The sequence below is a fragment of the Mesoplodon densirostris genome, chromosome 16, assembly GCF_025265405.1.
Source record: "Mesoplodon densirostris isolate mMesDen1 chromosome 16, mMesDen1 primary haplotype, whole genome shotgun sequence".
NCBI classification, from domain to species: domain Eukaryota; kingdom Metazoa; phylum Chordata; class Mammalia; order Artiodactyla; family Ziphiidae; genus Mesoplodon; species Mesoplodon densirostris.
Window position 1 is genome coordinate 42,272,938 of NC_082676.1, and position 20,594 is coordinate 42,293,531.

Consider the following 20,594-nt stretch of genomic DNA (forward strand, 5'->3'; position numbering starts at 1 on the left):
AGAAACCACCACAATGAGAAGCCCGCGCACCGCAACGAAGGGTAGTCCCTGCTCGCCGCAACTAGAGAAGGCCCGCATGCAGCAATGAAGACCCAACGCAGCCAAAAATAAATAAAATATAAATAAATAAATAAATAAATAAAAGGAGGACAGATCGCAAAGACCCAGGGGGCTCGCACATGACCCAGGGGCAGAGAGCGGAGCCAGGCCTGTCAGCAGATGGGCAGCAGAAGACACCAGGCCGCCCCCCATCCCATGGTCTCACACCTCCACAGTGCATCTGCCTCCCTCTGCTCAGCCATCCTTGTACAGGGACCACCAGAGCTGCCCCCAGATGGCAGCCTGAGCCCTACAGATGGATGAGACCATCTAGTTCTAGCTCCCAGCGCTGTCTCGATCCCAAGTTTCAGGAAAAACATAATCTGATTGACCCCGTTTGGGATCTGTGCTCACTTCTGGTTCAGCTAACTGAGATGAGAGTTGGGCTCACGTAGTGCTTTTGCAAGCAAGGGGTCAGCTGCTTCTCAGAGGGACCAAAGGCTGCAGGAAATGACTGACGGTGAAGCAGTTGCTGTCCTGGTGTAACTGGTACAGCTGCCCCAGGAGAGGGCCGTGTCCTGTGTCCATAGGTGTGATTGGTGTGAGCTTCCTGGAGAAACGTGGAGGGCAGAGAAGCATTATTTATTGAGCCCCTGCTCTCTGCACTGAGCCCATTGCATATCTTTTCACAGCGATCCTCCACAGAGACTTAACTGGGATCCAGGGGGGGTCCATTAACTTCACACAAGTACACTTTCCCACGGCAGCACCCATGTTCATCAAACTAGGTCCGTTCAACTCTCAACACTCACCTTTCCAGTGAGTTCCATTGCTGCCGCACCACGTGGGCACTGAGAGGCGTCAAAAATCTGGACATTAAGGTCAAAGTCAACTCAAGATCTGGAGTAGCAGACAAGGATCTAACACTGAGGTCTACAATTCAGCTCAGGAGCATCTCACCGATGAGCTTCCCGGCGGCCCCAGTGGAGTTTCGTGGGGCCTCCCGTATGAGACGTCTGTTTCACCCAGGAAAGCATCTGAACAGCATTTCTGGCGTTTGGCAGCCTGGGGGTTTGCCAGCTCCTTCACGAAGCCATTTCTGAAGAGTGCAATGAAGCAGAAAGGCTAAAATGAAGGGCTTTGCGGTTGGCTGGGTCCTGACCTCTACTCTGTGATTCATGCCAGGTCGCGAGCTCTCCGCGGGCTTCAGCTGGAGAGGTCCTACCTCCTTCACACGACCATGGATGTTTTTAAGTGAGAGAGTGCGTGAAATGTGCTTTGCATTTATGCTTGAGATGTAGTAATTACTCGATAAATCATAGTAATAATAATAATTTAGTTGCTTGAACTCAGGAAGTTATGTCGTGTGTTTCTTTACCCCCTATGGCACCAGTAAAATGCCTTAGAGGCGGCTTCTTCTCCTCCCCCTCCTTCAAGTGAGATACAATTGACACATAACACTGTATAAGTTTAAAGTATACAGCATGTTGATTTGATCTCTGTATTGCAATAAGATAAACACCATAGCATTAGCTAATGCCCCTAACAGCTCACGTAATTATTGTTTTTTTGTGATGAGAATACTTAAGATCTCCTCTCTTGGTAACTTTGAAGTATATAAATACAGTTTTTAAAAAATATTTTATTTATTTAGGCTGCATGGGATCATAGTTGTGGCACAGAGGATCTTTTAGTTGCGGCGTGGAGGCTCTTAGTTGTGGCATGTATGTGGGATCTAGTTCCCCAAACCCAACCCCCCTGCATTGGGAGTGCAGAGTCTTACCCACTGGACCACCAGGGAAGTCCAGTATTCTTTTTACTTTTTTTAATACATTTATTTATTAATTTATTTATTTTTGGCTGCGTTGGGTCTTCGTTGCTGCGTGCAGGCTTTCTCTAGTTGAGACGAGCGGGGACTACTCTTCATTGCAGTGCGCAGGCCTATCACTGCGGTGGCCTCTCCCGTTGCGAAGCACGGGCTCCAGGCGCACGGGCTTCAGTAGCTGTGGCTCGCGGGCTCCAGAACGCAGGCCCAGCAGTTGTGGTGCACAGACCCAGCCGCTCCGTGGCATGTGCGATCCTCCGGGACCAGGGGTCAAACCTGTGTCCCCTGCATGGGCAGGCAGACTCCCAACCACGGCACCACCAGGGAAGCCCCAAGTCCAGTATTCTTAACGAAAATCACAGTGCTGTGCATTAGATCCCCAGAACTTGTTTATCTTCTAACTGCAACTTTAGACCCTTTGACCAACATCTCCCCAGTTCCTCCATCCCCCAGCCTCTGGTAAGCACCGGTCTACTCTCTGTTTTTATGAGTCTGACTGTTTTAGATTCCACATATAAGGGAGTTCCACAGTATTTGTCTTTCTCTGACTTGTTCCACTCAGCATAATGCCCTCAAGGTCCATCTGTGTTGTTGCAAGTGACAGGATTTCCTTTTCTCGTGGCTGAGTAATATCCGCGTGTATGTATCACATGACTGTTGCTTCTTTCTCCCTCCTGCAGAACACCAGCCATGATTGGCTGCTCGTTTGTGGTCAACAGGAAGTTCTTTGGTGAAATTGGTCTTCTGGACCCTGGGATGGATGTGTATGGAGGAGAAAATATCGAACTTGGAATCAAGGTTTGTGACACGGCATCCTTTCCTCTTAGTCTGTTTGTGTTTGTGAGCAGAACTGCCTGGTCATTTTTGATGCGTATTTGAAGCTTCTTTATCTGGTAAATGACAGAATCGTTCACCCCACTTCTGTTCCTAAAGATGTTCCAGCAGCGTTGTTACCCCTCCTCAGACGGGGGGAGACCTGGGCTTCCTCCCTCGAAAGGTTGAACAATTTGTCCATGCCTGGGCGACCCAATCTGGACATTAGCTAGAGAATTTGGTTCCCACTCCCATCCAGTTTTACTCTCTCCTTAAATTTTTCTTAAAATTAAATCATCTCCTTAAATTAGAATTTACATGCTCCTATTTTGACAATTCATGTACATCATAGAATCATAAGATGCCAGAGGAGAGAAGGACCATGTTCTGTGGGGCTCTCCCATTTCTCAGAAACGCTTCTAAGGAGGATGATGGGAGGGGGAAGAGGAAGAAGATGCAGAATGGGCCTCTTGCTGGCCCCCCGTTCAGATCAGCTCCACTGCTGGATATTTTAGACACTGGGTATTGCTTAAGATTCTGTTTGAAATATGGAGTTCACCGTAAACAAAAATGTTGGACAAATTGATGCATTCCAACCTCTTCACTTTAGAGTTAAGATAAATGAACCCGAATGAGGGGTGTGGATGGGGGACACCTGGTAACCACTTAACTGGTACGTCCTCCTCCATACTGCAAAGAAGGGGGTCCTGGGGGATGATGCCCAGCTGGGGTCTCTGTGTCCCCACTGCTCCCTGTCCTGAGCTTGTGCATTCCTGAGCCCCTGGGAAGTAGGCTTGTTGGAAATGACTCAGGACACAACTGTAAGGTTTAAGTTTATTGAATTTCTTCCTCCTTCCGCTGCTAGAATCTCCTTCTTGTTCTACCCAGGCAAGTACCCAGTACCCAGTACAAGTACTCCAGTCAAAGCCTGCTCTCTGTGTCAGATTTCACTCTTTATCCCTAACTGCTCAGGACCTTTAAGACACTGCATTGCCCCCTCCTCTACCCCTGAGCCCCCTTCGTGGAATGGAAGGCTTCATGTCCTCATGATGTAATGAACATCCAGGCTGCGGAAGCAGAGGATGGTGGAGACCTTTCCTGCATCCTAAAATCACTCCCTTTTGGAGACTGTAGACTCTTCCTGTGTTTTCAGTTCCAGGCTGGGTTCTTTCCTAAGTGGAATTTGCATAAGATTTCTTTGAAAGCCGAGCAATTAAAAAGCCCATGAATATGTTATCATAGCTAACATACTTGGCATTTACCCATTTGAAATTTAATTGAAGGAAAAGATTTGGGCCCAGCATGTTGAACTTGGCCTGTAACTTCAGTTTCTGCCCTGCTCCCATTTCCTCATCCCTTCTCATGCTGCTCTTTTCCTTAGCTCTCATCCGCTTCTAGCATGCCAGGGAATTGACTTATTTATTATGTATATTGTATTTCTCTACCTTTACTAGCTAGATTGCAAGCTTTATGGGGCACAGATCTTTGTGGTGCTCACCTTTGCATCCCAAGCATGTAGAACCATGCTTAACACATGGCTCAATAGGTATCTGTTAGATTGATGACTGAATGCCTATTAGGACCCAACATGCATAGAAGCAGTGACATCATGGAGACAAGCCCGATGGTGAAATGGGAGGTGATAACTTGTCCAGGTACTTATTTGTGAAAGGAAGGAGCTGAAGGCAGCCTTGCATTGAGATGGTTAAGCTTTTTAAATTTTTTATAAATTTTATGATAGTTTATAAAATTATATGTATATTTGTATATAATATGTATACAATTATTAAAATTTATAATAATTTTGTAAATTATTAATTTTAATAGTTTAATACTTTTATTAAGGGAGATTTGAATGTCTCTATATGCTGTGAGAAAGAACCCAGTGGAGGATAAGACTTCACCAACAGAGGGAAGAACAAGATGAGGGAAGGAGCACTATCCCTATAGAGGCAGGGGCACAGGTGGAGGGGTTATGGGGACAGGAGGGTCCCCCAGATTTGATTGCCATGGCAGGCTGCGCTCTGGGGAGAACAGAGGTGGTGACAGTGGAAGCCACTGCTAAGGCTTGCTAGGATGTTGGTCTCCCCATGCTTGCAAAGCAAAGGTCTGGGTGCCAGGCTCTACCAGGCTCCATGTTGATGACAGTGACAGTCCTTCGTGGCTACCTGATCCCTGCAGGAGGGGAGGGGCTTGTCAGTCTTGGCCCTGCAGCAGCACAGCCTAGTAGAGCACAGCCCCTGTGCCATGAGCTGAGGGCCCGTGAGTTCCGCTCTGCATCTCCATATGGCAGGCTGGAGCGATGGGGCCCAGAGCCTGCTCTCTGACTTGTCTTCTCTGGGGTAGCTCCGTGCCTGGCTGTTCTCCACGCATCTTTATGAAAGCATCCGATGGATGGGGCTCGGATCCCACCCTCATGCAATCACTTGCCTCTTATCCCGGGCATGTCTGGCATCCACGCTGGACATTTGGGAATGTTTATGCCTCTTACTTCCCATAGACCATGTCATCCCATGACCTACGAGCTGACTCTCCACAGAAGCCTTGGTTTTCTGCTGATTCTCAAAGCAGGAATTGACAGCTGTTGGTACCCTAAGGGCCAAGACCTCGGTCCAGGGTCCACATAGCCACCGTCTACACAGTAGTCTGTGTTCTTAAGGTGTGGTCGATGACCAGTGCATCCACGTCACCTGACCCTTGTTACAAATGCAGGTTCTCGGGCCCCATCCTACACTTACTGACTCTCTGGGGTGGCATCCAGCAACCTGTGTTTTAATAAGCCTTCCAGATGATTCTGTTACACATCCAAGTTTGAGAGCCCCTGGTCTACACCCGACCTTAGCTGGCTTCCTGGCAAATACGTATCTATTCTCAGAAACGAGCCCGGGTGAGGGTCCACATGCTTCAAGGCCCACCTTGAAAAATACATTATTAAGAAAGCCATCCCTGCTGCTTGAAAAAAATCAGAGCTTATGTAATATATGTACACATATATACACATATATAATTATATAAAGTGTACACACATATATTATATAAATTAACCTATAATAACCTATAAGAAATGACATAAAATTCTATGCTTTAGTTAAGTGGGGAAATTTTAATATGAGACCACATCTTTGTAATTTCTTTGACTAAGAAATAGGTCCATCTGTGATCTAATTATTCTCTAACATTTTTCATTACTTTTTAATTCCACCCTCAGTAATTAAAGAATAGGAAGAATAGAAAGTCTCATTGTGGTTCAGGGAAAAAAAACAGTAGGGTTTACTCTAGGGCTATTGTTTGGATGAAAGGCAAGCTTGCCTGTGACCAAAACATTCGATACAGTGGAGGGGAAAAAAAAAGCTTTTCAGGGCTGAGAAAAATAAATGAGATCAGAAATTGAAAGGTTTCATCTTGTTCTGAGTAACATTAATCAGAAACTATTAACGAGGCATGTTATAGTAACATGTCTAAATGGTAAGAGGAAAAAAAATTCTCCGAGGAGAAGAGAGCAGATAGATTACTTTTAAGTGGTATAAAATCAGATGGCTTCAGGTTTCTCCAATATATCCGTCTGCTTTGGGAAGAAAATGCACTGTCTTATTCTGGGCTCTCATACAAGAGCATGACATACACCACTACTGAATCCTGTCTGGCAGCTATTCTGAAAGGAAGGCAGTAGAAAGATGTTGTCAGATCCTCAAGCCACCAGAAAAGGTCTTAGCTCACCATGAATCTCAAGAACTGAATAAAAGGCAGAATTTCTATGTGTGTACATTGTTGTTGAAAATATTGTTGAGTCCAGCATTTGAAGGACTGCCTCCTTCAAAGGGCTTAGAAATTATGGGCTGTCTGGGGTGGCCTAAGTCCCAGGGCTCCAGATGAACATGGAATCTCCCTCTCCCACTCTTTGCCCCATCTCTTGTTCTTTTCTTTTTCTTTTTTTTTTTTTTTTTTTGCTCCCGATCTTGTGTCTTGTCTCTGACAAGCTGGTGGTATAATTCAGTGTGAGTCCAAAGGCCTCATAATCAGGGGGGCTGATGGCATATACAGTCCTGGTCTGACTCTGAAATTTCAAGAATCAGGAGTACTGATGTCTGAGAGTGAAGATGGATAACTCAGCCCAAGTAGAAACATGAAACAGCTCTGACGAGTGCTGTTGACTGATGCTCTGATCCCCACCCCAGCCACTGCTCTGTCCATGGGCTTTGGGACTCATCATCCAGCATCCATTTTAACCATGAAGGATCCTCCCTGCCCTCTATCAGACCCTTGACATCAAAATCCCCAATGTCCGGAAGCCTCTTGTGCCCTTTGTCTTCCATTTGGAACTCTTGGGCTTAAGTCTGCTCTATCTATTGGATGTTGTGATTTGGATAATGGTCACTCCTGGAGGTGACCAAACCATCAGTTCTGTCTCGTTTTCCTAATCCTTAGATTTTATGAGTCTTTGGTTCTTCCTTCCCTATTGGCGTTGGTCATCTCTGGCTATGGGAAGGTCTTCATAGTGCAGGGTTAGAGTATACCTGTGATAAAATTCAGAGCGAAAGTCCCTGGTCTTGTGTAGATAGAATAGGCTTTGGGATTTCACTGACTGGTCTTTAATCTGGATGCATATATTTCAGGTGGCCAACAGTTCAGATGACTGCTTTTGGATATAACGGGGAGCCTTCTCTGCTCTAGCAGACACTTTCGCTAGGGAGACCACAGTAGACAGACATGGTCTCTATCTCCATGAAATTTATAGTCAGACAGAAAAACCATTCATTTAATGGGATGAGTGTGAAAAGATAGGAGAAGGGGAGAACAGAGGAGAAGATAACGGGAATATATGCTACTCTAAGGAGTTGGGAAGTGCCTCCCTAAGGAAACGATGTTGAAGACTTGAAAAATATGTTGAATTTAGATAGGCCAAGAAAGTGTGGAAGTGGAGTGTAAGAGTAAAAGAATAGTCCAGGCAGTTTTGGTTGTATGAGATGATTAAGTTGTAGAGATCTGTTAGACAGCATAGTACTTATAGTTAACAATGCATTGCATACTTAAAATGTTGCTAAGACGGTAGATCTTATGTTGTGTTCTTTTCAAAAAAGGTTTGTTTGCTTGTTTATCTATTGAGATATAATTGACATACATCACTGTGTAAGCTTAAGGTGCACGGTAATAATAAGTAAAGAGTGGAGGAGGAAACGTTTGGAAGTGATGTGTATGTTTATAGCATAGGTTGTGGTGATGGTTTCCCAGGGGTATACTTATCTCCAAACTCATCAAGTCGTATACGTTAAATATGTACAGCTTTTTAATGTCAATCATGCCTCAACAGACTGGTCTTAAAAAGAAAAAGGATATTTCAGGCAGAGAGAAAAGCATGTGCAAACGTTTGGAATTCTGAGAAGGAAATATATTCTGGGAACTGTGAGGCGTTCCAGGTGGCTGGAGCAGGTAAAGGGAGAGGGAAATATGTTAGATGTAGTGGCAGCAATCTAGTGGCATTAGATTATGCAAGACTTGTAAACAAGAATTTGGCTTTCTCTTAAGGACCACTGTGGACATTTTGAAAGAAAAAAAAAGACATATGCGATGTAAGAGACATATATCTGTGTGTGTATGTGTATCTATACATAGTCCCATGTTTCACCCATAACCCAGATCCTCTGGAGGCATTTAAGGGGAGCGAGGTTATCAGAATGTTTTTTTTTTAATAAGAGGATCATTATGACTGCCATGTGGAGAATGGATGATAAAGCTGGATGGACTCAGAGGAGGGGCAGTGAGAGAGCCTGGACTATGGTTGGGGCAGTGGGAGAGAAATGGACAAATTCAGAAGGCAGAACAGACAGGATCTGAGGATTGAGTGTACAGAGGGGATGAAGGGAAGCGGGGGTCAAGGCTGACTCTCAAGTTACTAGCTTGAACAATTGGGAGTTGCTGGTGCTGTTCTCTGAGATGGAGGATGTCTGGGAGAAGGCAGAAGATGATCCTTTCTGTTTGAGATGTGGTGAGTCTGAAGTTCCTGACACTGTCCAATTCATCCAGTAGGCAGTTGGTTGTGTGGAGATTAAGCTAAGGCTTGAGGACAAAGCTTGAGATAAACTTGAGCATCTTTGGTACCTAGATCATATTTGAAGTTGCCAGAGGCAACAGGTTGCATAGAGAAGTGAGAAGAGGGGATAAGACAGAAGTCCAGAAAAAAAGCAACATTTAAGGTGTGGAAGGAGTGGCTGGAAAGGAAACTGAGAAGAAGGGACCCAGAATAAGAGAAAAACCAAGAGAGAGTGGATTTGAGAAGAGTGTGTATACATACCCAAAGCAGGCATGGAGAGGAAGGGATGGATCTGGGCACCATTCAGGAGACATGATGAACAGGAGCTGGTGGATGATTGAACATGAAGAATGAATGAGAGGGGAGTGTGGGGTAGCTCCCAGGTTTCTGAGCAAATGGGTGGATTCACATAGAGAACACTGGCAGAGAAGAAGGTCTGTAGGTGGGAATTCGAGAAGTTCCATTTTAGAAACATTGAGTTTGAGGAGTAACAGTCCTCTGTGACCTGGCAGTGAGATGTTGAGGGAACACAGGCGTAGGACGGGGTCCCAACCAAGAGTAGGAATTGGGACGAGGTTCCAGGAGAAGTATGGGGTGTTCACCATGCCACTCTGGGGTCCACTGGACAGTGGGGCTCAGGGTTTAGGCTGACTTATCTCTAAAGCTGAAAAAACCCACAAATTCATATACACACCCCGCCCCCCAAACAAGCCTTCCTCAAGAGACTTTCCCAGGGATGGCCAGCAACATGATGTCAGTTTGTAGAATAAAATGGTTTCCATAGAGTTTCTAAAATCTTTAATGATAATTTTGTACCGGCTGGGAATTCCACCCCGAGTGGATGAAGGGTTTAGACGATACTGCCTCTTGTTACTTTTCTTTTCCCTCAAAACAAATTGGAGAATGAAGAATTGTCATTACATTTTATGTTAATTTCTTTTATTTTTATTCAACATTTTATTATGGAAAAGTTGAAACATACACAAAAATAGAACAGTCTAATGAATCCAAATGTACAAATCATTCAGCTTCAACAAATAGCAACATTTTGCTGTGTGTTTTTCAGTTGCCGCCTCTCAGCTTTTAAAAAGCAAATCCCTAGACATCATAACATTCTGCCTGTAAAAACTCTAGAGTGCATTTCTAATATATAAAGACTTTTTTAAAGCATAGGCTCAAAATAAATTTACACATAGTAAAATCCATTACCAGTTCATGTTTCTCAAAAATATTTCTCAAAATTCTGTGAGATTTTCTCAGCAACAAAAACAACAACAAATGCGATTTGTAGACCTTTCCAAACAAGGTCTACAAATTGCACTTGGTTGATATGCCTCTTTTCAGTTTTTTTAAATTTTTAATTGAAGTATAGTTGATTTACAATATTGTGTTCGTTTCATGTGTATAGCAAAGTGATTCAGTTATATATATTTTCAGGTTCTTTTCCATTATAGGTTATTATAAGATATTGAATAGAGTTCCCTGTGCTATACAGTAAATCCTTGGTGTTTATCTATAATATATAGTGGTGTGTGTCTGTTAATCCCATACTCCTAATTTATCCCTCCCCACCCAGATTCCTCTTAAGTATCTTTTAATCTAAACATTTCCCCTCACCTTTATTATTCTCGCGTCATTCATTTACTGAAGACGCCAAACCATCTGTCTTGTAAAATTTTGCACAATCTGGACTTGACAGATTGATTCCACTTAATGTCTTCAACGTGTTCCTCTAATCTCCATTTTCTCTAAGCCGTATTAGATCTAGAAGGTTGATTAGACTCAGTTTCCTTCTTTCTAGCCCTTCCTTCTTTCCCACAAGAACACTTTAGGTGATGCTGTAGGTGATGCTGTAAATTTCCTATCACATCACATTAGGAGATGCGTACCATCTGGTTGTCTGGATTTTAGTGATGTTAAGATTCAACGGGGGCCTCCCTGGTGGCGCAGTTGTTAAGAGTCCGCCTGCCGATGCAGGGGATACGGGTTCGTGCCCCGGTCTGGGAGGATCCCATATGCCGCGGAGCGGCTGGGCCCGTGAGCCATGGCCGCTGGGCCTGCGCATCCGGAGCCTGTGCTCCGCAACGGGAGAGGCCACAACAGTGAGAGGCCCGCATACCGCAAAAAAAAAAAAAAAAAAAGAAAAAAAAAAAAAAGATTCAACGGTAGGTCCATGTGTTTTCAGACTGATTTATCCATTCTGAAATTCCCCACTCAACCTTTCACCTAATGGTTTTAGCAGCCACTAACGATCATTGCCCAGATCCATTGTTTCATTAGGGCTTACAAAATGGTGATTTTTAAATTTTACATTCGTCCTGTGCCTCTAAGCCATAATTTTACTAAAAATGAACTTAACCTCATCAACTATTTGGATACTCTGAAATATAGTTGAAACAGGAAAGGCCGGATAAATGCTTGATTCTTTCCTTTTATTTAAACAGTTTTAGAATATTGACTTGGTGCCATAGCAACCTCCAAAGGTGACCAAGGTGACCAATAGGCTCTTTTCCAGTAGTGTTATTTATTATTTTTTTTAAAGGGCTTCAAATGCTTGGCTTATTTATTTATTTATTTATTCATTGCTGTGTTGGGTCTTCGTTTCTGTGCGAGGGCTTTCTCTAGTTGTGGCAAGCGGGGGCCACTCTTCATCGCGGTGCGCGGGCCTCTCACTATCGCGGCCTCTCGTTGCGGAGCACAGACTCCAGACGCGCAGGCTCAGTAGTTGTGGCTCACGGGCCTAGTTGCTCTGCGGCCTGTGGGATCTTCCCAGACCAGGGCTCGAACCCGTGTCCCCTGCATTAGCAGGCAGATTCTCAACCACTGCGCCACCAGGGAAGCCCCCGCCAGTAGTGTTATTTTTTTAAAATATATTGGAGAATGGACTTGACCATGTGGGGAGGGGGAAGGGTAAGCTGTGACAAAGCGAGAGAGTGGCATGGACATATACACACTACCAAACGTAAAATAGATAGCTAGTAGGAAGCAGCCGCATAGCACAGGGAGATCAGTTCGGTGCCATGTGACCACCTAGAGGGGTGGGATAGGGAGGCTGGGAGGGAGGGAGATGCAAGAGGGAAAAGATATGGGAACATATGTATATGTATAACTGATTCACTTTGTTATAAAGCAGAAACTAACACACCATTGTAAAGCAATTATACTCTAATAAAGATGTTAAAAATATATATATATATATTTTATGTTTCTAAATCCATTACAGTCATTATTCATTTTTTGCCCATTCTGTATGTGTTTTTATTAAAGTCTTATTTAATACAGTAAAATGCAGATTTTCAGTCTTCAGTCTAATGGGTTTCACAGTTACATACATCCCAATAATCACCTCCCCAAACATGATATTGAACATTTCCTTTGCCTGAGAAAGTCCCTTGTTGCCACTTTCCTATCTTTTCTCTCTACTCCCCTACACTACGTGCTCCAGGCAACCATTTTCTGATTTTTATCACCATAGGTTAGTTGTGTCTGTTCTAGAACTTCCCATAAATGGAATCAAACCTTATATACTCTAATCTTTTAACTAATTAGTGTTTTTGAGATTCCTCCATGTTGTTTTTATTTCTGAGAAGTACTCCATTGTGTGAAAATATGATCATTTGTATATTCAGTTTTTTGCTGAAGGATAGTTGGGTTCTTTCCAATTTAGGACTGTTATGGACATACATGTTAAAGTCTTTTTTGGACATATGTTTAGATTTTATTGGGTAAGTACATAAGAATTTAATAGCTAGAATGTAGTGAAGATGTATGTTTCACTTTTTAAGAAATGGTCAAACAAGCGTCTAAAGTGTTTGTACCATTTTCCCCTCACACCACCATTGTATGAGAGGTCCAGGTGTCCACATCTTTGCCAGTATTTGGTATTGTCAGTATTTATTTTAATGAATCCAGTAGGTTTAAAGTGGTTCCTCGGTGTGGTTTCCATTTACATTTCCCTGATAGCTGATGATGTTGAATATCTCTTGTGCCTCTGGATAATTTGCATATCTTCTTTTGCCCGTTTTTAAACATTGTGTTGTCTTATTTTTATTGTTTATTTGTAGGGATTCATTATATGTGTTCTGGGTGTGATCTTTTTTTCAGATATACATACTGTGAATATTTTTCTCTAGTCTGTGGCTTGTTTATTCATTTTCCACTACATTTTCTTCTGGAAGCTTTATGGTTCTAGCTTTTTCCTTTGGGTCTATGATCCATACAACCCTGAAGAAAACAAAAGAGAATATCTTGAGGTAGGCAATACTTTTTGGATTGGGCACAAAAAACATTAACAGTTTTTTAACAAAGTGATCAACTGGATTTAATCAAAATATAAAATTTCAGCTCATCAAAGCATAACCTTTAAAAATGTATAGGCAAGCCACACACTGGGAGAAGTATTTACAGTGCCTATATCTGACAAAGGAATCTTATCCAGATTATATATAACACGACCTAAAAGTCAAGACTAAAAAATGGCAAAACACCTGAACAGCCACTTTGCAAAGCTTCCTTGCTTTCTGGCCCAAGAGGTTCCAGACTTGTCCCATATATTTCATGTCCCAAACCTGGAATCAGCCATTACTCTAAGGACCCCTGATTCCTTCTAGTGGGAAGTTAGAGACCAGTGTCTTGTCAGTGAAGGTACTCGCTGCTACTGGACTGTTACCTTGTCTGAGACTTTTCAAAAAAGCTGGACAATACTGATTTTTTTAGAAAGAGAAATGTAAGTCGTTCTTTCATACTAATATTTCCAATTCAAATTTGTGATTACAGGATTTTTACTTCTTTGATTTTATACTTATCTTTCACTGAAAGCCTTATTATAATATACATAGAATGTCATATTCTTATTGACATAATTTCTTATTTGCTTTATTCTACTGTATATATTATATATGTATGTATATATATTCAAAATAAGGATGCCAGCTAACAAGTTGACTGAATGAAATTCAGTGTTTCTTTGTGGCTTGTTTTGTCCTTAAAATGTATTCCACTACTCATGTGTGGTCAATGCTCTGTGTTTTAAAGGTATTTGAAATCATTTTTCTCTCTGTGGTTATGCCACCTCCTTGATATAGGATGTTAGAGCCAAATGACAATGAACAACAAAATTTACTTTTCTAAAAAATTTTGCTGAGGTTACAAGTCAGTTGACAACTTATTTGACCTGAAGTTTTGGCTATTTTTTAAGACTATTTCTTTTCAGAGCAGTTTTAGGTTCACAGCAAAATTGACAGCACAGTAGAGAGATTTCCCCACAGATACATAGCCTCTCCCACTATAACATCCCTGACCAGAGTGGTACACTTGTTACAGTAGATGAACCTACACTGACACATCCTAATCACCCGAAGTCCATAGTTTACATTATGGTTCATTCTTGGTGTTGTACATTTTACGGGTTTGGGCAATGACAAGTATCCATCATTGTAGTGTCATCAGAGTATTTTCACTGCCCTAAAATTTTACTGTGCTCCACCTATGCATCCCTCCCACCCACCCCCAACCCCTGACAACCACTGGTCTTTTTGCTGTCTCCATAGCTTTGCATTTTCTAAAATGTCTATTTGTAATTGTACAGTATGTAGCCTTTTCAGATGGGCTTCGTTCACTTAGTAATTTGCATTTAAAGTTCCCCCATGTCTTTTCGTGACTTGATTGCCCATTTCTTTTTAGTGCTGAATAATATTCCGTTGTTTGGATGTACCACAGTTTACTTATCCATTCCTCTACTAAAGGATATCCTGATTGCTTCCAAGGTTTGGAAATTACAAATAAAACTGCTATACATGCCTGTGTGTAATTTTGGCAACACTGTATAATCATAGCAGTGTGGGCCAAGCCCTCTGTTTTTAGGCTGATTTCTACCCAGCACCCTCTCAGGTTTTTGGTTCTGTGATGTCCAGCAACCCACCCTGCCAGAGGAGCTGCGAGTCTGGACTGCCGCTTCACGTGGATTCATTTTGTGTATAAAGCTGTCCCAGCCCACCTTCACTGTGGCTGAGCTCATGTATCTGATTCACCGGGGGCTCTAGGATTGTTATTGTTGTTAGAGTATTGGGAAAAAAAATTCAAGAACTGCCAAGCATAAAAAAAATACTCCTCCCTCCCCCTCCCCTGCAAAAAAGCATCATATTGATTATCAAAGCTAAATTAAATCATTGCATACCAAAGCTAAACCAGGGACTTCGCTGGTGGCGCAGTGGTTTAGACTCCACGCTCCCAATGCAGGGGACCCGGGTTCGATCCCTGGTCAGGGAACTAGATCCCACACGCCTGCCACAGCTAAGAGTTCGCATGCCACAACTAAGGAGCCGGCGAGCTGCAACTAAGGAACACACCTGCCACAACTAAGAGCCGGCACAACCATAAATAAATAAATAAACAAAGCTAAACCAGAGAGGAAAAATTACCCATATAGGGGTAAAGACAGGACCCCCAAAATTCTGAAAGTGGGCAGAGAATGGCAAGAAACACCTACACCATCATCAATAAGTAGAGGGACACCAGGGAGAAGGGAGGCCCTGGTGAGAAGAACCCACAGGCTTGACCTTCTCTATAACCTTCACTGTTGCAGTACTCTTTTGCACCACAGTTAGTCTATATTCAGTTTGTCTGTACTCGGTGCTTAAGAAGAAATTCGGGCATTTCCCAGAAATGCCATGACGTTTAAATGGGAGAGAGAAACACTTAAAAATAGTATCTGCTGTTGGTTGGCACTAACATTGGGCCAGACACGGTGCCCATAGGCACTTTACAAACATTAGGTTGTTCAGTCCCCATGAGAATCCTGTGAATTAGTCATTATCGATGCCATTTTACAGATGACACTGGGATTGTTAGGAGGCAAGTAATCTGTCCAAGATCTTAAGAGCTGATAAATAGAAGAGCCAGAAGTCAACCCCAATTTGTTTGACTCTACTGCTCTCTGAGGTTTTCACTCACCTATTGCTTAGAATATTTATTCATCCAGAGCACTGCATCCCTCCATCCTGTGAATGCAGGTGACGACACTGCTGATTATGTAATGATGTCATCATATAGTAGGTGCTCAAGATGCTGGTTGTATATAATACATATCATGAAGTATTGCCATTTGCAGTAGATTCAGTGCTCATAATTCCTGTGTAGACACACAGATAGATACGATGCCCATCCATCTCTATCATGTAATACACTATCTCATATATAGAGAACTGTAGTTATGCAATAAACAAAAATGTGTTTGAAACAGCATGAAATTGGATTTCCTCATCCATAAATTGTGTGATATTTATGTGTAAGTTATAGTTTGAGGACCGGAACTGCGATGTTGATATTTTTATAAATGGTGTCTAATGTATTTCCATTAAGGGGAGATATATTTGCCATGCTGAAGTGTATTATCATAATAGCCAAGCCATCTACTCTACCACTGGAAAACATTGTGGTATTCCATCTGGAATTTCACTTGCCTGCTCCCAGACTGCCAGATCTATTGTCAATTATTGCAGGCATCTGTGAGTTATTTTATAGGAAGCATCCATCTATTTTTACAACTCTGAAAAGTCTGTCACTCTCAATCATCTCCCTGGGAATAAAGCAATAATTTGATTCTCTATAAATGTGAACCTGAATTTACATCATCCTCTCCAGTTAAGACTGTAGTGATGTGGGTGGTCTATAGCTCTGGGTTTCTGGGGCAGGAGCCTGGAAGGTAGCATCCTTGCCCGGCGTGTTTGTTGCCATTTTCCACTATTTCTACACGAAAGGGGGTGGGAATCAACCTGTCCCTATTCTACAATATTTAGGGCATCATTGTCTTGTTCCCTGTACCATGTAGGCTTGTGGAATGCCATGCCACAAAGAACAGCCACCAAGATCCTGAGCCACTTCATTCAGCCCAGGATCCAGTAGTGGGGTGGATGTCTGCAAACCTGGGCCTTGGGCACTGTGATGTGGTCAGCTTTCAGGAAAACTGCCACTGCAAAGTTTTTAGGGCTTCAACAGGAAAATAGTTGAATGTCTGGGGCCTCTCAGATATTTGCTGTCGTGCAGAGAGCCAGTTGGACAAACCCAGGTTATCCATCCTTGGCATCCCATCTTTTGGCCCATTGAAGGAGAGCTTGCCTGAGAAACGTCAGTGTTTTATCCCCTCTTCCCTTGCTGAGGTGCCAAGGAGGGAGCCATCCTTAGTCAGCTGCCTGGGGTCCTATGGAACCAAGGCTGTTTGGGCCTAGAAATCTGATGCTTCCCGGGTGAGGGAAGTGGGCAGTGGGAAGACAGCTTGAATAATCACTAAAATGAGAACATAAGGGGCTTGAGGAGGAATTGGGGCTGGAGTGTGGAGCCAGAGGATTGGAGAGCTGGGAAGACCAGAGGGAGAAATGATGGACCGGGCAAGCAATGTGGAGAGAAATCCTGGAGGAGTATCGGAGACAGGTGGGTTCCAGTGCCCTGGGCTGGCTCCCTCACGCATTCTGCAGCATGATGTTTGTGTGGGCTGGCTGCACTTAAAGGCCCTAGGAATAGGGCAGCCCTTCACTCAGCTGCAGTCCCCACTGAGGGAGCCGGATTCAAGCATGAAAGCACCTCTGACATCTCTTTATCGTGTTCTGAATATGGAAAGTTTGTGCTGGAGACTCTTCCCAGATGGAACCATTTGTCCTTAAAGGTCATTTCCTAAGTATTACATACCAGCCTAGATCAGCAAGGAGACTCTTTGTTTATGCTAATGGCCTTTATTTTTGTGGCAGCTCTTATTTAAGCCAGTTAGTTTTGGGGAAAGAAGTCTAAGTGGACATACAGTGAGTGGATTTGCCGAAGGTTACCCTCAGCTTTGAAGCCACCATTCGTCCACGTGCAAAATGCCATGTAGGGGCACATCTTCCAGGGACAGCCAGGCATAGCCACTGTCTGCTTCACCGAGCGTGAAACGGCACCTCGTTTGACTATTTTGTAATTAATCCCTCCCCACCCCACTTTGGAAAATCTAAAAGGGAAATATATTGTGCATTTGACAACGCCATAAATTTTAAAGTACTCACGCTTAGAAATACATCTATATGTTTCCTCTATGTGACAGAAATGGGAGGCATTAAAACCTCACATATATTTCCTGACTGGCATTTAGAGTCTTTTAAACCTTATGGTGACACATTCAAATTCCACTCCTCCTACAAGAACAACCATGTAGGAGATTACAAAGGTCCATTCTATTGACGCAAAGAGGCCAAAAGAATGTGCAGATTTCAGTAAAAGGTTATCATTTTCTTTTTTTTTTTTTTTTCAGTACACGGTCCTCTCACTGTTGTGGCCTGTCCCGTTGCGGAGCACAGGCTCCGGACGCGCAGACTCAGCAGCCATGGCTCACGGGCCCAGCGGCTCCGCAGCATGTGGGATCCTCCCAGACCGGGGCATGAACCCATGTCCCCTGCATCAGCAGGCAGACTCTCAACCACTGCGCCACCAGGGAAGCCCTATCATTTTCTTTTAAAAATGTTTTTTACCTCCACTGATGCTCATACCAAGTTCTCCTGTTTTGCTAACCCAGAAAATCAGCCAGTCCTTTGGGCTTAGAATGGTTATGGCAAATTTGGGGCTCTTTTTTTGAAAGTTATCAAAGAAAAATTAGCCCAGAGACAAGATGCTCAGTCTTCTTAAAGAACTGGCAGCTATGACAAACTCTAGTAAAGCTGTTAAGAAGAGATCTGTATCCAGACAGGAAAGTGGGAGGCACAACTTCTTAAGATCCAGATGATGGAAGAGTTGGATGGGCTTAAGGGAGTTGGTTGATGTTCCAGTTCTATTTGCATAGAAAATAGCCCCAGGAAATTCCCTGGTGGTTCAGTGGTTAGGACTACACTGCAGGGGGTCCGGGTTCAATCCCTGGTCGAGGAACTAATATCCTGCAAGCCATGTGGCACAGCCAAAAAAAAAAAAAAGAAAGTAGCCCCAAAATGAATGGTTTAAAATAATAACCATCATTTCATTATCTCTCCTGTGAGTGGGGAATTCAGACAGGGCACAACGTGTTGTGAGATGAATTATGCCCCCCTTCCGCAAGAGATGTTGAAGTCCTAACTTGCGGTACCTGGGATTGTGGCCTTGTTTGGACATAAGGTCTCTGCAGATGTAATCAAGGTAAAATGAGGTCATTAGGGCCGGCCCTAATCCCGTATGACCAGTGTTCTGATAAGAAGAGGCGAAGACACAGACACATAGTGAGAACATCTTGTGACAACAGAAGCAGATATTGGAGCGATAGCCACCCCAGAAGCTTAGAAGAGGCAAGGAAGGATTCAGAGAGAGCATGGTCCTACCAATACCTTGGTGGACTTCCAGCTTCCAGAACTATGAGAAAATACATTTCTGTTTTCAGCCCCCCAGTTTGAGATCTTCATCACAGCAGTCCAAAGAAACTAATACATGTATTGTGGGGATAGTTTGTCTCTGGTCCACCATGCCTGGGGCCTTAGCTAGAAAGACTTAAAGGATGGGAGTTGGAACCATCTAGAATATTCAGGCACATGTCTGGCAGCTGGTGCTGGATTTTAACTCTCTCCTGAGCTTGGCTCCCAGGTAGGACACCTCCACATGGCTCTCCAGGTCATCTCCCGGGTGGGCTGGTTTGGGCACCTTCTCAACATGATGAGACTAAGCATCTCAAAAGAGCCGCATCACCTTTTATGACCTTGCCACCCAAGTCACCTGTGTCATGTCTACTGCAGCCACAATTCAGGGAAAGCCTGGGGTTCAAAAGGAGGGGACATAGACCCCACCTCTGGATGGGCAGAATCACATTACAAAAGAGCATGTGGAATGGAAGAGATGGTTACGGCAATTTTGGGGGAAATATAATCTACACATTGGAGAATGTTTTCCACCTCATTGTGGTGGATTAGACATCTGCCATCCAATGGCGGGGGGCTGAGATAGTCTCTTCAGTCTCTCGACCCTCCCTCCCTTCCCCTGGTGACTCTGCCATCTCCTTTATGGGTTGTCCCTGCTGCCACGTCTGGTTCTTGCAACCTTGGTCTGGTCTTCCACCCTAGAAGGAGTTACGTTTAGTCCAATAGGCATGTCTGGAGTCCTGCGTGCAAGAAAGTGAGCTCAGTGTCGCCTCAGGCCCCGTGTCGGCAGAGAGGGGAAAGGTTGCAGGCTGGGAGGACTCACAGGGATGGAGAACAGTGACAGGTGTGCAGCTGACCGCAGTACAGGCCAGATGTGATTTAGTGCTGCACGTCATGTGGAGGCAAAGTGGAAGGGAATCAGGAGATTGAAAGAGGGCTCCTGGTGGAGGTGGTGAGGATTGGTTCCATTTCTGGGTCCCCCTGTGACAGGTGCTGCAAGACTGCCTTGCAAGACAAGGTGGGGCCTGCGGGTCTCTGCCCCTGGCGTCTCTCTGTGCCCCTTAGATGCCTCACCTGTTCCCGTGACCCCTCCACTCTGCTGTAACCGCCCCTCAGCTTCATTTCTTACTCTGATGGAAGACGCAGTTTTCCAATTCAGAGAAGACAGGAACCACCCACGTTCTAGAAGAGACTGGCCTGTCTGATAACACTGACTGAGGGCTGACTGCCTCAGAAGCAGCAAGGTGTGTTCTTAACATACTGTAGCTAAAAACTGGCTTCCTTGGTCAGCAGGGATACTGGTGACACTCACAGAATGTGTGTGCTGATCTCACCCACGTGGAGACACAACAGCTGTGCTCGCCTTTTCTCTTATCTGCATTTGGTGGTAGTTTGTTGTTTCCAGGATGACTTTTGGGTTTGTCTGTAAGCTTTTGATTCTTTTTTTATCTAGGGTGTGCTGGCACTCTGAGAGGCCTGGGGGTTTCAGGTCTCTGACATCATAGAACTGACAGTCTGGTTGGGGGATTATACAGTAAGTAACTAAACACAC

General features: G+C 43.9%; 1 protein-coding gene across 1 annotated transcript in view; it reads left to right on the forward strand.

The window, feature by feature from the left end:
- The window catches only part of GALNT17 (polypeptide N-acetylgalactosaminyltransferase 17), a 480,774-nt gene that overhangs the window by 380,513 nt on the left and 79,667 nt on the right, over window positions 1-20,594 (forward strand). The window contains exon 6 of the mRNA XM_060077976.1: window positions 2,545-2,662. Coding sequence (XP_059933959.1) covers window positions 2,545-2,662 — 118 coding nt within the window. The remainder of the gene's footprint in view (window positions 1-2,544; window positions 2,663-20,594) is intronic.